This window comes from Xiphophorus couchianus, chromosome 20 (genome assembly GCF_001444195.1).
Source record: "Xiphophorus couchianus chromosome 20, X_couchianus-1.0, whole genome shotgun sequence".
NCBI classification, from domain to species: Eukaryota; Metazoa; Chordata; class Actinopteri; order Cyprinodontiformes; family Poeciliidae; genus Xiphophorus; species Xiphophorus couchianus.
In genome coordinates, this window is record NC_040247.1 from 5,210,590 (window position 1) to 5,227,982 (window position 17,393).

Consider the following 17,393-nt stretch of genomic DNA (forward strand, 5'->3'; position numbering starts at 1 on the left):
CACCTGAAGAACATTTCTAGGATAAAAGGACTAATGTCCCAGCAAGATCTGGAGCAACCATGCGTTTATCTTTTATTATATTGATTTATTACTATCTGATTGATTTTCTTTTGGGACACCTAAAAAATTCAGACAGCTGCAGCTGATTCAATGCTGCTTCTTACTGAGACTAGGATAATAGAGCACATATTCCAGGTCTAAAGTTCTTACACTGTCTCCCTATAACTCAGAGAGTAGACTTTAAAATTTAAAGTTTATATAGTTTATAATCACTGAACAACATAGCACCAAAATAAATCAAACACCCGTTGTCATTGGATCAACCTTCCAGACCACTCAGGTCTTCTGGTTCTGTCCTGCTCTGCATTCAGCTGAATGATGTTTCAGTAATCTGGAATAACTGCTTCCAGATTGCTGAAAAACTTAGTTCCTTTAAATCAAAGCTAAAACCTCACCTGTTTAGACTTACGGTAATAATAAATGGAACATCGATTCTTGATGATTTTGATGATGGCATTTAACAAAATGCCCTGTTGCTGAAATGTGCTATGGACACAAACCTGTCTTGTCCTCATTCAATATCAAATTAACAAAACTTTTATGTGTATGCATTCGTAATCTTGGTGCTGTTTGCTTCAACTTTCTCCACAGGAATCATGGCTGGATCTAATCGCTCCGGCGATCTGCGTGATGCCCAGAAGTCAATCCCCATTGGAACCATTGCAGCCATCACAACCACCTCCTTTGTCTGTATCCTCGTATGACTGCACCTTCAGCACCACACTCATCCTCAAAACAAGAACGTTGTAAAAATAGATTACACTACTTTAAGAAATGCCGCCTAGGTTGTCCTATGTCAGTCAGATACTTTATCGCTGACAGGATTTTAAGCTATCGTGAACTTAGGCGTTTTCTCAGCTGTAGTTAAAAAAAGAAAGTGATTGTGGCCGACAGGGAGCCTCATAATTAAAGGTCAGTGTTTTAAATTTGGAAAGGTCATTATTGTGATGATACTCGTCTCATTTTGGCACTTAGTTAAAAATTATCATGCATTATTAATATTGTTGCCTCATCTATAAAGTTTGCTTTCAAGTCAATTTATGGCCACTTCTTATATTTGTTTATTTTTATCTACATAAAAACTAAGGTCATGATTTATAATAGTAACTTGTTGTGCAGTTATCAATTTTCTTCCATACAGGCAGAATAGAGAGAAGCAGCTGAGTTGAATAACCTCCAGTGTTTCTCTAAATAATCAGCTTGTAGTCTACACAAATTTGATTAGGGCTTCTAATCACATTATGTGGCTGCCTATGCAAGTGCAAGTTAATAAACCCGAGGGATATTTGTTACAGTGTCACTGATCGCTTATATACTCCACTAAACAATATTGATTACTGCATTTTCCTTGCTAATATACTTAACCACTAGATCAGAAAATGAAATGCATTTTAAGAATTGAGTGGATGTATTACCCGTCATTTGGACAACATATCAACTGTCTCTGTGCAGTAGCTTACCTTTCCTGAAGCATAACTTCCCAGACATGTCCAGTGTGATTCTGTTTGGTGCCTGCATCGAGGGGGTGGTCCTCAGGGACAAGTAAGTCCATGTTTGGTGTTTGAAAGCAATTTGATTTATTAAACTCTGCTCAGTTTCACTTCATTTAGTCTGAGAAAAGCTACTGTTTGATGTTTTAAAGTATTGTTGTTCTCCTTTTTTAGGTTCGGAGAGGGCGTGCATGGGAACTTGGTCATTGGGACGTTGGCTTGGCCGTCACCATGGGTGATCGTAATTGGCTCTTTCTTTTCCACTTGCGGGGCAGGGCTCCAGAGCCTGACGGGAGCTCCCCGTCTTCTGCAGGCCATCGCCAAGGATGGCATTGTGCCTGCCCTTCGGGTGAGTTTTTGTTGCTTTCACAATCAGAACTTAGTGACTAATTTACAGGAACAAGAGCAGAAGGTACCGCATGCAGACAAAACCGTGTAAAAAGTTGTGGTAATTAATTTTCTGTTTGTGCAGATCTTTGGCCACGGAAAGGCTAATGGAGAACCGACATGGTCCCTCCTGCTGACAGCTTGTATCTGTGAAAGCGGCATCCTCATTGCCTCCTTGGATTCTGTGGCTCCCATCCTCTCCATGTAAGAACTGAAAACTAAATTAATTTCTATTTTTAAAAACCAACAGTAGGAGAGTTCAGAACATTCAGTTTGCCTAAATAGAAATGCCAAAATTATTCTCACCAAAACTTCTCTCCCTTCATTTCCATTTTGAGGATCCCAATTTGTCAGTTCTCATAAGAGATGCTTTGTTAACCTGAGTTGCTTTGTCCTGCAGGTTTTTCCTGATGTGCTATATGTTTGTGAATCTGGCCTGTGCCCTCCAGACACTCCTGAGGACTCCAAACTGGAGACCCCGCTTCAAGTTCTATCACTGGTCAGCTCTTGACATCATCTTAAATTTTATGTGTCAAGTCAAACCTCCATTCCTTTATGTGGACTCAATAATTCATATTGCTTTTGTAGGGCTCTGTCCTTCCTTGGGATGAGCTTGTGTCTCACTCTCATGTTCCTCTGCTCCTGGCACTACGCCATAGTGGCCATGGGGATCGCTGGCTCTATCTACAAATACATTGAGTTTACAGGGTGAGTGCACAAGAAACATCTGATTATTACGGCTCAAGACTAAAACTTTTTGGTTTGATTTTTACTGAAAAACGTTTTAGTTTTTTGTTTTAGTTTCAAGCTTTTTTGTCTTCTTTGAACTCAGAACTCTTGATTAAATTTTTGCTATGAGTATTTCTTAAACATAAAGTTGTCTAATTTAATGTAGTGTTACCACAAGAGGGATGTATTGGGAAAAAAGACCTTATATTTTATCTTTCCACCATTTAAAAATGGTGGAAAAATAAAATTTATTAGTAACAGACTGTTTCAATGAATTAAAGACATAACTATGATTACAACAGTTTAATCTTAACTGAAAGTGGTGTGTACATTAAAATCAGACATGTACAACATGACATTTTCCTATGTTAGTGAAAAATCTGCCTCTTTTTAATCTATATTTAGTAAGTATTGACTTAAAATAAGCTCCTATTCTTGACTAAAAAGTTGCTTGTTAGATGTTTTCTTTTTTCAAATGTATTAAGAAATATGCAGTAGAAACGAAACAATATACTTGGTAAGATTTGGTGTTTTTGCAGTCTAGTTTTGCAAGACGTTGTATCATGTGCTGAATCTGACGTTTTATTTCTTGCAGAGCCTGCATCTCAGCAGCCTTTGCCCTTTTGCCCTTTGTATCTGAATGTGAAGCAACAAACTTGTTCATGTTCTGACTGAAAAATATTGGTTGTGTCACAGTGCGGAGAAAGAATGGGGTGATGGGATACGCGGTCTTTCTCTGAGCGCTGCACGATACGCTCTCATGCGCCTTGAGGAAGGCCAACCACACACCAAGAACTGGAGGTATGACACACACTCACACACACACTAACACGTTTCCAATTAACATAGAAATTAACAACATGTCTGTGCATGTTCAGTCATTCTCAAGTCAAACCTGTCAAACTGCAAGTGTTTGTTCATCCATGTCAACATGTGAATCTTTCATGATGCTTTCTAATGCCTTTTTTCCCCTCTATGCTCTTTCTCATTCACCTACTTTGTGTCTGCTCTAAATTTCATGTCCTCTGCTTTCTGCTCACCTCTCCCCTCAGACCTCAGCTGCTGGTGCTGGTTAGCACAGATGCAGAGCAGAATGTGGAGCAGCCTCGTCTACTGTCTCTCACCAACCAGCTGAAGGCAGGCAAAGGTCTCACCATCGTCGGGACGGCTCTGGAGGGCACCTACCTGGCGAACTACGAGCAGGCCCAGCGTGCAGATCAGGCAGGGAGCATTTCACAGTCTGACGACAGTCTGCCACCTCTGATCAACGTTTTTATTCTGGGCAGCACAGAAAGCATTCAAGTCTAAATCTGCAGTGACAGTTAAAAGAAATCAGGATGCTCAATCTGCTGCATCCATTCACATTCCCAAGTTAATGTATTGGAAATGTTTTTGTTGTATATATATTGTACTGTAAATCTGTATTACACATAAAAATGAGTAAATTGACATTTCTTGTTTTACTGTTCAGGCACTGCGCAAATTGATGGAGACTGAGAAGGTGAAGGGCTTCTGCCAGGTGACCGTCTCCTCAAACCTCCGTGATGCTACATCCCATCTGCTGCAGGCCAGTGGGCTGGGAGGCCTGAAACACAATGCTGTGCTGGTCTCCTGGCCACGCAACTGGAAGCAAGGAGACGAGAACCAAACCTGGAGGAACTTCATTGGTATGCTTAGTTTCAATTTGGGTTTAACTAAGTTTTATTGAATAGAATGTATTTGATCTGATCTGAAGTGAACCAATTTCAATTAAATTGAATTGAATTTAACTGAACTGAAATGAATTAAATAGTCAATGAATTGAATTGTTTTGATCTGGTCGATCTTATCTGATATGATTTGATCTGAACTGGACTGACTGACTGACTGACTGACTGACTGACTGACTGAGTGAGTGAGTGAGTGAGTGAGTGAGTGAGTGAGTGAGTGAGTGAGTGAGTGAGTGAAGTGAATTGATCTGAACTAAATTGAATTTAACTAAACTGAAGTAAGAAGTGAATTAATTGAATTGTCTTGATCTGTTTTGAACTAATCTCAATTGAATCAAACTGAATTGAGGGGTGTGTGAATTGAACTAATTTGTACTGAACTGTATTGAAATGAATTGTGTTGATCTGAACAGAGTAGGACTGAACTGAGTGGAATTAAACTGAACTAAATTGAATTGAATTGAAATTAGCAGTGAGTGAACTGATTTGAACTGAATTGAACCAAACTGAGTTGATTTCATCCAAAACACACTTTCTCTGAAAAACAGACAAATACACTACTAACCAGTTAATTTACTAAATATGCTTTCTTAGCTTTCATCAAGCAAATCTCCCACATCTAAAAGGTGCTGCATAGGACTGCAAAGGCCTTTGAGAATTCACATTCAGCTCATTGTCATGCTCAAGAAATCAGTGGGAAATAATTAGATATGAAGATTAATTGGATCTGGTGAAATTTTTCTAACTTTAGTCATTTTTGTAATTTTGTGTGAATTATAGTCTCAGTTTCTACTTCTTAGCTGACAGTAGTAGTCATGGTCTTCTGTTTGCTTCAAAGTTTCATTTCCCATGGAACTTTGTCATTCCATTTGCTTCAAAGTTCACCATGTTCTGTGATGGTATTGTAATGAGATAGTATTTGAGTTTTTGTTTTCCACCTGTAATCTTAAGCTGCAATAGTCTGCCCATTAACCCCTAACACAGAGGGATGAAAATTCCCAAATACAGAGGGAATTTTCATCCCAGTATTTTCCCAGTAGGTAAGCAGTTTCTGAAATACTCAGACTGGCCCATCTGGCACCAACCACCATGCAACATTTAAACTCTTAAATTCCCTTTTTTCCCCATTTTTTTGCTAAGTTTAAACTTGTCCAATTTGTCTTTATTACAACTTAATGCATCCAGGAAACATAATCTTTTTTCTCAGCGTCTGACTTTAAATCAGATTAAACACTGATTTAATCTGCTTTAAGTTAGTTAGGGCTTTCGACTTGCTAAAGGGCAGAACAATGAGAAAGAGAGAGATTCTTAAAATATTTTGTATGTTCTTCTAAGTCAGATTTTTACACACATTTCTTTTGTAGTTGGTAGCATTAAACCATATGACTTACATTAAATGTTTTGCATATTCCTCCGGGAAATATCCAAATAATCCAAATATTTCAATTAAACATTTTCTCACAGTGAAAGCATCCAATGCTTTTCTGTTGGATTGGTGTCTGAGTCTGGCAAGGTTCACCCTTTTCCCCCCCAAATATAGCAATGGTCATTAGTCCTTCTCGCTTCAATTTAACTTTATCATTTCTCAATACAGGACTCTTTTCATTGTAAATAATGCCACTTTTCTACCTGCTTCAGCCTGCATCTTCACAAGATCTTTGTTTTTTGTTCATATTCATTTCTGACAAAACCTCTCTGTACTCAATAATATGATGTGATGACATCTCTGTGCTGTGATTGGCTGATTTCTTTTTATGTCAAACAAGGAATCAGTCTGTTTGCACGTTTACCTTAAACTACATCTACAGGTGTCACTCAATTTAGTTGAAATGTTAAAAAAAACTAACTCTTCCCATCAGAAGCTTCCAAAGCGCTGAGATCACCATTTAGGCTTTCCAAAATAGATTAAAGGCATAGTATTTTCAATTTATGTAAAATTTTAACTTCAGAGAAAACAATCTTTTAAAAATATTCTCTCAAATTATTCTGGGCTTTAGTAAATATTTTTTACTAACAGCTTTAGGAAACAATTGGCCTGATTTAATGCCAGCCACGGAGAATCAAAGATATTGTGTGTTTTATATATTACATGTAAATAGGTACCTGCAAAAATACATAAAATACGTAAGATATAGAATGGGATTTTTTTTTTTTTAAAGTGCAAAACAGAATTTTTTCAGGCTTTGCCTTACATTGCTGCCTTATCTGCAGAGCTGGTCAGAGAAACCACCATTGCCCGCCTCGCTCTCCTTGTACCAAAGAACATTTCAGCATTCCCGTCCAACGGCGAGCGCTTTACTGAAGGTCACATTGATGTGTGGTGGATCGTCCATGATGGAGGCATGTTGATGCTGCTGCCCTTCCTGCTCCGCCAACATAAGGTACTGTTAATTACCACCACAATAGTAACAGAGGCTGGCGAAATCCACATTTAAAAATAATATTAATGTCTAATCTGCAATTATTTACATGGAAAATACACCTTAAACAGAGTTTGGAGATGTTTTAACAAATGGATAAACTATCTTGTGGAATTTTTAGGTCTGGAGGAAGTGCAAGATGCGCATCTTCACTGTGGCCCAGCTGGACGACAACAGCATCCAAATGAAAAAGGACCTGACTACTTTCCTGTATCATCTCCGCATTGATGCTATGGTGGAAGTTGTTGAAATGGTGAGTTTTCTAAAAGCTGGCAGCACACCGTTTGTGTAAGTAAAACAACATGCATTCTAGAGCATTCATAAGCACTGTAATGTCAGAACCACTAAGCTGGGGAAATAATTAGAAAATCCAGCAATGCCTCAGGCTCGGCCGGTTGCTTCAGTAAACACTACTACCATTTTTTCACGCAAGGATAAATGACTGCAGTGTATTCCTCTGCCTCAGCACAGAAATAATTGTTATTGTTCACCGAATACATTTTAATTGGCACAACATCGTTCAGACTTTACCTGTTTCTTTTAAACATTTTGGCTTCAGGGGAAGAACATATTTCTTCACTTCTCCATTTGTGTGTAAATAAACATCTGGCAAGAACTCTTAGCACATGGGCGAAGAACAGAAATAAAATATTTCTTTTTCCCTCAGCATGACAGTGACATCTCAGCCTACACGTATGAGAAGACGCTGGTGATGGAACAACGCTCACAGATGCTGAAACAGATCAACCTGACCAAGACCGAGCGCGAAAGGGAGGTAAGGAAGTTTATACATGTCAAAGTTTTGTTTTTAGAAGCACGCAGATATGCGCCCATTATCTTGACATGACTTGACAAGCCGACTCGGCATTGCTTGGCTTGATTTGAATTAACATGACACACAACGCCCTCTGGACAAAAGCAGATCTTGTGTTAAATCAGAGCAGTGGGTCACCATATTTATCCTCTCTATCAGGGAGTTGACAACAGCCAGAACAGCAAGTGCTCTCATGCTGTGTTTGACAGCATGACAATGTTTTGACAGAGGTGGGAAAATAAAATTTTTAAGTCTTTGTGTTACTCCTTTAAATTACACGTAATATAGAGTTATAGGGAGAACACGGTTTCTAAAACTGTCAATATAGTCTTTGGAAAAACAAACTATACCTTTGTTGCTTGACAGGAATTTTAAAGGAGAAAGAGTCAGGTGATCCCAGTCAAATACAACAACACTCACTACACTATGAGTGAGTGTGACCACCACAAAAGCAGAGACTACCCAAAAGCAGCAGACACTATGCCAAGGAGGAAAGAAATCAGTAATAATGTCCAGGGAATTGTAGCTTCTATGAATCTGGGAAAAGTCATAAGGCCATTTTAAAACAAACTGAAGTTGATCATTTGAAAAAAAAACAAAAAAAAACATTTAGAGCATTTAAGACAATTGCTAAGTTTTACAGAAGCATCACAGCAAATACTCCCAGAGTTTAAAAGGGGGTTAGTGGTGTATAGTATAAAATTTACTTTTTTGAGCCTTACATCGCATTATAGTGTTATTCCCTCATCAGAAATATATCTGTAGTCTTGCTTTGATACTTTCATGCATGTTTGAGAAATCCTTTCATCTCCAGCCATTCAGGGTACCTAAAAGCTTCTTACAAATCTCACTTGTTTGCACAAAACTCCTTGGAGCTGTAGTCTCCCGCTGAGCTCTTCTCACGCCTTATCCATTCAGTTCCTCCAGACTAGTGGCTGCAGCAACTAGTAAGCACCTGATGGAACTGTGAGTCTGCTGAGTTCATCATATGAATTAATTCTTAGTCCAACACCTCTAGTGATTGTTAACAGCATAATGAGAAGCATTGTTGTGATGACAGACTGAACCTGGAGTGTTGGAATGAGGCCAATATCAAGGTATCAAATTACGATGTTTTAAGATTTAAGTTTTAACTTTTAAGTTATGTCTGGTATACATAGTTACTTGATTGTACAAAATGTCACTATCTGGCTGGAAAATGCATAGTACATCCCCTTTAAATCATGCCATGCAAAGAAAACCACAAAGCATCCCAGAGCCCCATCTCTGACTCTGAGTTACTATGTTAAAAATTAAAGTTTATGAAAGTGCAAAAGTGATTGTGCTCATTTTTGCAAATTATCTGTAAATCTGACATACATAATTCTAGTGCACCCAACTGCTTTTGGATGTAATTGAATTAGTAAATATAGTCATTCTCTGTGCAAAGAGGTTCGTTGGAGAATATAAGTGAACAAATAGTGCCATAAAGACAAAGGAACACTTCAGAAAAGTCATAGATGACATTGAGGAAAAAGTTTGCTTCTATGATACAAAAGGGTCTGGTCTTTTGTAGCAATGCAAGAGACTAATAAATGTTATACACCTTGTGAATGTAAGAAAAACAGAGAAAAACAACATCTCTGTGTATCACACCTCTTCCCTCTCCTTTTTTTGGGTCTTCACAGATCCAGAGCATCACCGATTCCTCCCGCGGATCTATTCGCCGTAAGAACCCAGCCGCCGTGATCACCCAGCTGAGTGTGACCGAGGAGCCACCTGCCACCAGCAAAGAGGAGAAACCTGAAGAAGAGGTAGGATCTGCCTCAACAAGAGAGTCCAATTCACTAGTATGCCTGCAGAAAGTTAGCTCAGAACATAACTCATACCAAGTTGAACATTTTGTTTTGGAAGATGTTTTAAGGGCTTAATATCAAAAGTATTTCCTGTAATGTAAGACTGCTGTTACTATTGCTAGCAACATTTTGGATCATTTCAGTCCAGTGGGAACACTGTTTTCTTTTAAACTGATAAGAGCTTTATCTCTAACGCCTAATGAAGAACCCGTGTGTGTTTTCAGACAAACAGGTAATGTGCTGAAGAAACACAAACAGAAATGTTAATCCCATTTCTCCTTCCTCTCTTCTCTCAAACACTGTGGCTCTCTGTAACTTTACCTGCATTCCCATATTTCCACTTCTACTGTGGCTTTTCGACTTTCCGTGTTAACATGTGCGTGAATCCACATTCGTCCTCTTTCTCCTCTCATCTCATTAGTCAAAGTCGGCCTCTCCCCCTGTATCCCCCCCTGCTCAGGTCCAGCTCATCCATGACAACACCACCCCAGCCAGTCCCGCCACCCCAGCGACCCCGCTGACCCCCGGAGAGGAGGCTCAGAGTCCCGGGGAGCAGATCCAGAGGACCTGGACGGAGAAGTGTGACGGTGAAGCAGCCAAGCCTCTCGGAGTGACCACACAAGATGACATCAAGGACATCTTCAACATGAAGCCGTGAGTACCTAGCCATGATCTATTAGCTAGAGATGCATCAATCCAATATCAATATCTGTATTGGTCCTGATATAGAAAAGGTTTCTAGATCAGGTAACGGTGACAATGTGCCTAATTCATAATGGCATAGCTATTAAGTTTTATTCTATGTTTTGTGCTCTGAGTGACGCCATTCTTTATTATTACTTGTACATTATATTATAAATTCCTTTCTGAATCATTTGAAAGGTCTGTTGAAGTTCATTTTTTGCATGTTTGACCAAGATAGTTAACCTATTGTTTTTGTCTGTTTCTGTTTCTTTATTATTTATTTTAACTTGGCTGGTATACTCCTAACTGAACTGACTGAACAAATTAAAGTTGTTTAGTTTTTACATGTTTGACCAAGAGTGTGAAGTTATTGGCATGTGCTGTACTGGGGCAGAGATATCAGATAAATTTGTAATCCGGTACATTTATGTTTGTGTTTTTTTAAAAAAAAAAGAGAAACATTTTAATTCAATTCAGTGCTGGCTTTTTGTATCAGATCGGTATTGACCAATATTAAGCTCCAGATATCTGTGTCGTATCGGAAATCAAATGCATTCCCCATAAAGCATAAGAAGTTGAGGTTGTTTTTAGGTGGGTTCACATTTTCTAAAAAAAAAAATTAAGAATATTTTTTTATTTAAAGATTTATTTCTCTTCTTATAATGCTGCAGAGAGTGGGAGAACCTGTAAGTACTGAAGTCCCCATGAACCTCATTTCATGAATCCACATCTCATACCCATCCAGTCAGGCACATGATAAGCTGAGGATGTTATAAAAATAAACGTGCGAATGTGCATCTGCCATCTGTATCACCTCTGAGCATCACAAGACGCTTTGAAACAACCAGCGGGAATCAGTTTGACCTTTTCTCTCGTCTTGTCTCCTCTCAGGAACCAATCTAATGTGCGCCGCATGCACACAGCACTCCGGCTGAATGAAGTCATCCTTAAAAAGTCCTCAGAGGCCAAGCTAGTTCTCCTGAACATGCCAGGGGCACCCAGGAACCGGACAGGCGATGAGAACTGTATCCTTCATCAGGAGAATCGAATGCAGGAGTGTCCAAAGTGCACACCAGGCCATTCGGTTCCCTAAGACTGACATATCTAAAATTAAGGCCTAAAAATGTCCTAAATTTATTTAAAAATAAGTTAGACTTTAGTACATCAATCACATGTCTTAAATATAGTTTTGGCAGGACTATTTAGTCTTGTATATCTAATGTATTTTTTTCTCTTGGGACTTTTCTATTAGGCAGAAGTTTGAGTCGTACTCAAACATCTTCATTTCGTTGCATGACTCGAGACAGTTGAGGCTATTGCTAACTAGCTGCTAACATACCCGTGATAGCTAGTTACCCTTTTGTCTCTACCATGGGTAAGTGCGAATTTGTGAGCTGTTAACAGAGTTTTGCAGAGATATAGGTCTAAATTCCACTCATAATGGCCTTAAAAAGTCTTAAATATGAGTTAGTGACGCCTACAGAAACCATGAATTAATTCTTCCTTCAAATAAATGTTATAAATTACATTTATTTGAAGGGATAATCATGGATATCAACAAATATTTTTCTCAACACATTAACTTAACATAGAAATAGAATTTTATTCTATTTTATTTTTTCACTGTAAGATTATGATGCTGCAAGAAAGAATGAATTTATATTAAAACATCTTTGGCATATTTCCCCGGGGTTGTAAAAATTCCCACCTCCATATTGTATGAAGAAGCAAAAACCGAAAAACTTTTACTGCCAAAAATATTCGGACTCTTAGCTGTAGCTTTTAGAACTGCTTGCGTCTATATTTTCAGATTTTTTTTCTGCATGCTAGGATAAAATCTAATACCTGTAGCTTTTTTTATAGATCTCTGTGGTCACACTGCAGCAATCAGGGAGAAGAGCTATAACTCTGCTTCTATTGCTTTGTGGAAGCCAGAGACTCTGTGGTCCCACTAATTGAAATGGAGGACCCATAAAACCAACAGGACTCCTTCAAGACTTAAACATCTGGGAAATGGAGTAACTAAAAAAAATTGGTCTGTGAGGTGATGTTAAGACATGCTGGGAGGTTTTAAAAAGTTCTCTTCAGTGATAAAAGAACCTGAACAGTTTTCATCATAGAAATCTCAAATAGAAAGTGTAAAAACAGAGTGTCTCCCTTTTTAGCAGCATGATGAAAGCAACCAAAAACGCTGGGAGAACATTAGCGTGTCTCAGACACAGGTTCATACAGACCACCAGTCATACAGACCACCAGTAGACTAACCTGACAAGGGCAGTACAGATATTTGTATTCACTGTGAAAAAGCATTTCAGGATATACAATTCTATACAGAGAAAAATGTTACTTTCTTTTGGCTATTTAATGTTGCAAAAATGAGCACAGACAAGTTTGCTGTTTATCGTTGTGAGTAAAGAAGCATAAAGGGGCAAACACTGAAATAGGTTTTGAAGTGATGATTTAATTAAATCAGAGAAAACCTTCTTTAATAGATACTGTTAGGCACTAAGTATGTTTCTTTTAATAGCCGTATTTTCTTTTAATTTAATTTCATAGTAAGTACATTAATACTTTTTTATTAAGCTTGGTTAATAGAAGATAGGTATTTTTGAAGAAAGTCCTCATTTTTGGTGCTGGGAATAGACTAAAACATTTTCCAGACTGAATTAACTCAAACAAATTACCCAAAACGTTAGGTAGCTGTCTGCCGCACTTAAAGTTTTTGAAACCACACAAAAAAAAAACTTGTAAAAGTGCACACGGGGTCAGTGCAACTCCACTGGACCGCGACAGAGTAAAAAACTCAGGGTTTTTTTACCCCTCGTTATTGTTTCATGAGGGTGAAACAATAACCTTCAAAAGAGGTTGAAAATCCCAACTGAAAAGCAAATTTTTCTCCAGTTGTTTCTTTAACTTTAACCTAACAGACATGGAATTCCTTGAGGTCCTCACCGACGGTCTAAACCGAGTCCTCCTGGTTCGCGGAGGCGGCCGCGAGGTCATCACTATCTATTCCTGAAAGAGCAGCACCCTTGCCCCCGCTACATTCCCCTTGCTCTGTTCCAGCTGTACTCTCACCTCTTCATCAGCATTGCTTCATTATGAGGTCCTGTTTATTTCTGTGCTGTAGTGTTCTCACACCCAACAAATAGCCCCGCTCAGCTTCAGCGCCTCTCCCTCTGCTCTACCCACAGACGGACGAATCCAAAACCTTCCCTCTGCAAACTCTGAAAATGAAATCATTCATATTTCCATTTAATCCACTCTAACTCGGTTGGGATGAGGTGTTGGCGAGTGCGGGTTCTTCGCTGAAGTGTGAAAACCCCTGCATGTATATGTCTGTTATTGCTTTAATCTCTGTATTTTTATTTATTTATTTTTTATTTTTTGTCTTTCTGAACACAAGAGTGGGACAGACATGGCTTCTAATCGTCACAAGCGTTATCTGAAATCTGAAATGAGATCATTGTAGGATTAGATCTCTTGAGTTCCTTGTGGTGATTGGACTCTTCCGGCAGCCTTTTTCATGACAGACTCTGCAACCCGCAGTCAGGATCACCGGCTGGAGGGCGGAGGAGAGTACAGCTGGGGAAGTATGAACTGTGAAACTCACTTAAATCCAGGAGGCTAAAAAGTGGCTCTACTCTGCAGTCTTATCTTTAACCTGCTCACTCTTTAGCATGACATTTTCAACCGCTGTGTATGTTTTTACTCCACTTGTTCTGTTACTGTCACCTCTTTCTTTCCCTCTCTATCCCCCACCTGAGACTTTTCTGCTCATTTCTAAGTGGCTGTTTTATCTTTGCGGCCACTGTTTGTGCCAAAAAAAACGAAGTACAAGGCTAGTTTGTTGAGATTGACACGTAATTAAACTGTGAATATAGTCTCCTAGCAGAAAGCTGGGGTCCCAGCAAAGTGGGGAGACAGTTACAAAGTCCCCCCCAGCAGGAGGAGGATGTTATCGTCGCCAGCACCTCTCGAACCCTTGTGTGATTCACTGTAAATAATGTACAAGCTCTGATGCGTTGTTCAGTATGAGTGTAGTATTTTTGTGACCAACTGAAAAGCTTCTAAGTGGAGAGAAAAAGGCTCCTTCGCTCAGAAAGAACACTGAAAAATGCTGTTTTTAAAAAAAAAATTATTTATTTATTTTATTTTATCTATTTATTGGCTCCCATTACTATGGTAAACGTCATTGCTAGGAAAAGCACCTGCACTCTTCACCACTGTGCGACAAGTGAGACTTTGATGCTTTTAAAGAAAAACAAAATCACTAAATGTTATTTTTTCATCTAGAGAAATATTTATGTCACTTTGATTGTCAGAGATAAATCATCTGTTTTGACAAATTCTTATACATTAATGTGCCAAATCAAAGTATTTTTCAGAAAAATAGTGAAGAAAGCTATATCAAATTCCACTATATGAGACAAAGTGTTGTAAAAAACAAAAAAGTGAAAATAGTAAAGATACTTTAGTTTGAAAGTGGTCCTGTAGATAAATAAAGACTGAATGTTCAGTCAGTTAAAAGAGAAAAAAAACAGCTGCTCAAATCAGGCTGTAAATGCTGAACATCTGTTGGTTATTTATTTATAGGGTTTTATAAAGAGACTAAGAATGGAGGACAATGGTTTCTGTAGCTCCGAAACTCACTTTGTCCACAAGAAGGAACTCTATGCAGTAGATTCTCCAGTCAGATTTTATATCCCGGAGATTGGTGAAGATCTGAGCTACATGTTTCCCCACATCTGAACGACTCGAGAGCAAATTTGAAAAACAAAAGTGCATCTTGGAAGGAATGTGCAATAGTTGCAAATCTGGACTCACGTGATCATGTTATTTATTTTTTTACACATAATATTTTGTATATAAAGATTTCGTAAGTCTCGTACGATCCAGAATCATCTCACTCTGACCAAGGACTTCTGTCACTTTACTTTTATTATTCCTGTTTCTTTTCTTTAAAGAAACTATTTTTAGTCATTTGCACTTGTAGTAGAAGTATAAATATAAATTCGTATATATACATAGTATATATAAATATATATAAATATATATATAGTATAGGGAAGCAAAACAAATTAGTTTATAGAACTATTTAAAAATGTTATTTAACGTTTTTAGTGTTGCTTGAATGTCTGATCATATGTTGTGAATGCTGCTAGTATCTATAGATTTATTTGTACTGTAAATAGAGATGAATCAACTCTAAAGACGACGTGAAAAAGGGTATAGACATACATATCAGTGCTGCTGGTGGTTATCTAACAACACGAGGCTGTACCTGTACACGTTTGGCCTGTGACCTCTGGACAGGGTTCTGTTTTAATAGAAATATTACAATGAATAACTTGATGCAATATTCCATAAGTGAGAGTAAACCATTTCCCTGACTTTCTCACTGCTCTATTTATGATAATTATATTTTATCCCTCAGACAAGTGAGGCAACTTCAAGGTAAAAGAACTAGAGTTTTACTGTTTAAATTTAAGAATTTCTGATGTATTTGATCAATTTTAAACTTTTGACACCTGCTATATTATTTAAAAAAATTAAAAAAAGACAAACCACTCCTCTTCTAGTGTTCAAAGATTGAGTGCCAAGTCATGTGGATTTTCCTTTTACATGCCCGTCACGGACAAAGAGGGAGTTTTTCAGTTATTTTAGGACCATCTACAGCGTCGCCTGCATCATCTGAGCCTTTTAAATTTATTCAAAAAGATATTTCAAGTTTATTGGAGAGGTTTACTGAAAATTTATTTATGGAATTCTAAATGTTTTATAACTGCTGTTTGCATGGTACTATGTGGCAATATTTGTTTCAGTGGTTTTCTATAGTGATTAACTTACATGTTCAAGGTGAAGCGGTCGGAGTGAAAGTGGCCTGGTATTCTCAATACGTTATACGATTTTCGAGAACACAGTTTGGTCAAACCTTGAAAAAAATTGTTTGAAGGAAAAAAAAAAAGGATACAAAAATATGGGTTCACTTTACTTGTTATATTTCAATCTCTCTCAAGTAGTTTTACATAACATAATAGGAGATTATGTTTGCGAATCGACGGGCCTTAAAAGGGTCATTTCACTTTTGTAAATATATTTCACATAAATCTGAAACACTGTAACATACTAGTGTTGTCTTATCGTACATTGTTCTATCACTGTGGACAAAGTCTGAGTTTTGTAAGATCATGTGCAATATTGTTTTTGCTTTTGTTTCCTTTCAGATTTTGCTTGTTTGCTTGCTTTACATCAGCACCGGCACTGTCATAATTCCAGTTTTATCAGCAGGACTTTTGGGTTTTAAACCTGAATGTGGCTGAGACACCAGATCAGTTTACTCTTAGGGAGCCGTCTATGTCTGCAGCACTGGAGAGCTCTATGAGAACGTGCTCTGCAGACGATCTCAGAGTGACCTCTGGTGGCAAGAGAGTGCATTACAGGCTGATATTATTTATCCCCATCCAGACTAAGTTATTGGACGTTTTAGCATGCACACATTTTTTTTCTCTTCAGAAAATTCCTTTAAAAGAAAATAGTAGCCGTTAAATTTATTGTGCTTGTCACTCAATCTGTGAGGTGAGTCCTCCCAGAATCCCCCTCCCTCTTCATCACAACACCCCTGATATCCACCATCCCAGCCACAAAAAACCACCCCAGCATTGTATTTTAAATGTGACTGCAGTATAATTCTGAAAAATTATCAAAGAATATAAAACTCGCGCTTCCAATTCTGGTACTGGCTCTGCTTGGACTTTGTTGACTAAAAAAAACCCAGCATCTAACTACTCCCCCCCCGCTTTACAGATCCACAACTTTACATCATGTTCGTCACCTGCACAACTGTAGCATGAAGAAGAAAAAAACAACACCTGCGGGTGATCACTACCCAGTCTCCATTCTTCAATGGATATTAAGGGCTCTGAAACACATCTGTTGCCAGGTGGAAGAGGAGGATGTCCTGTTAGGGACTATCAAAGAGGAAAAAAAAAAATCAAGTCCCAGAACACTGCAGAGAAGGGACATGGCTAATACTCACACCCTTCAGTGGATCACAGCAGCATCAAACAAACATGTCTGATCATGGATCATAACTATCTTTTGCGTTATACTTAATGTCATCTAGTCAGACAAGGAAAAACTCAAGCTTTTGTCCAAGCAGAGCCACCTTCCAGTTATGTTGTGTTACTCAGTGCATGCATGCAACTACCCTGAACAAAGTGTGCTGAAAATATATTGGATGTTTGTGATATACAAGTATTCTG

General features: G+C 38.2%; 1 protein-coding gene across 3 annotated transcripts in view; it reads left to right on the forward strand.

Annotated features, from left to right (window-relative positions):
* The window catches only part of slc12a5a (solute carrier family 12 member 5a), a 151,934-nt gene extending 134,723 nt beyond the window's left edge, over positions 1-17,211 (forward strand). For 2 of the 3 annotated variants that reach the window (XM_028002909.1, XM_028002911.1), the window contains exons 10-26: positions 652-750; positions 1,545-1,602; positions 1,725-1,899; positions 2,023-2,141; positions 2,338-2,436; positions 2,526-2,645; positions 3,363-3,467; positions 3,719-3,887; positions 4,138-4,333; positions 6,587-6,756; positions 6,917-7,048; positions 7,463-7,570; positions 9,277-9,402; positions 9,866-10,098; positions 10,800-10,814; positions 11,020-11,153; positions 13,056-17,211. In XM_028002909.1, the coding sequence (XP_027858710.1) occupies positions 652-750; positions 1,545-1,602; positions 1,725-1,899; positions 2,023-2,141; positions 2,338-2,436; positions 2,526-2,645; positions 3,363-3,467; positions 3,719-3,887; positions 4,138-4,333; positions 6,587-6,756; positions 6,917-7,048; positions 7,463-7,570; positions 9,277-9,402; positions 9,866-10,098; positions 10,800-10,814; positions 11,020-11,153; positions 13,056-13,147 (2,150 nt within the window). In that variant the 3' untranslated portion in view covers positions 13,148-17,211. The remainder of the gene's footprint in view (positions 1-651; positions 751-1,544; positions 1,603-1,724; positions 1,900-2,022; positions 2,142-2,337; positions 2,437-2,525; positions 2,646-3,362; positions 3,468-3,718; positions 3,888-4,137; positions 4,334-6,586; positions 6,757-6,916; positions 7,049-7,462; positions 7,571-9,276; positions 9,403-9,865; positions 10,099-10,799; positions 10,815-11,019; positions 11,154-13,055) is intronic. The other variant, XM_028002910.1, reaches the window with a different exon arrangement.
* The last annotated feature ends 182 nt before the right edge of the window (positions 17,212-17,393 follow it).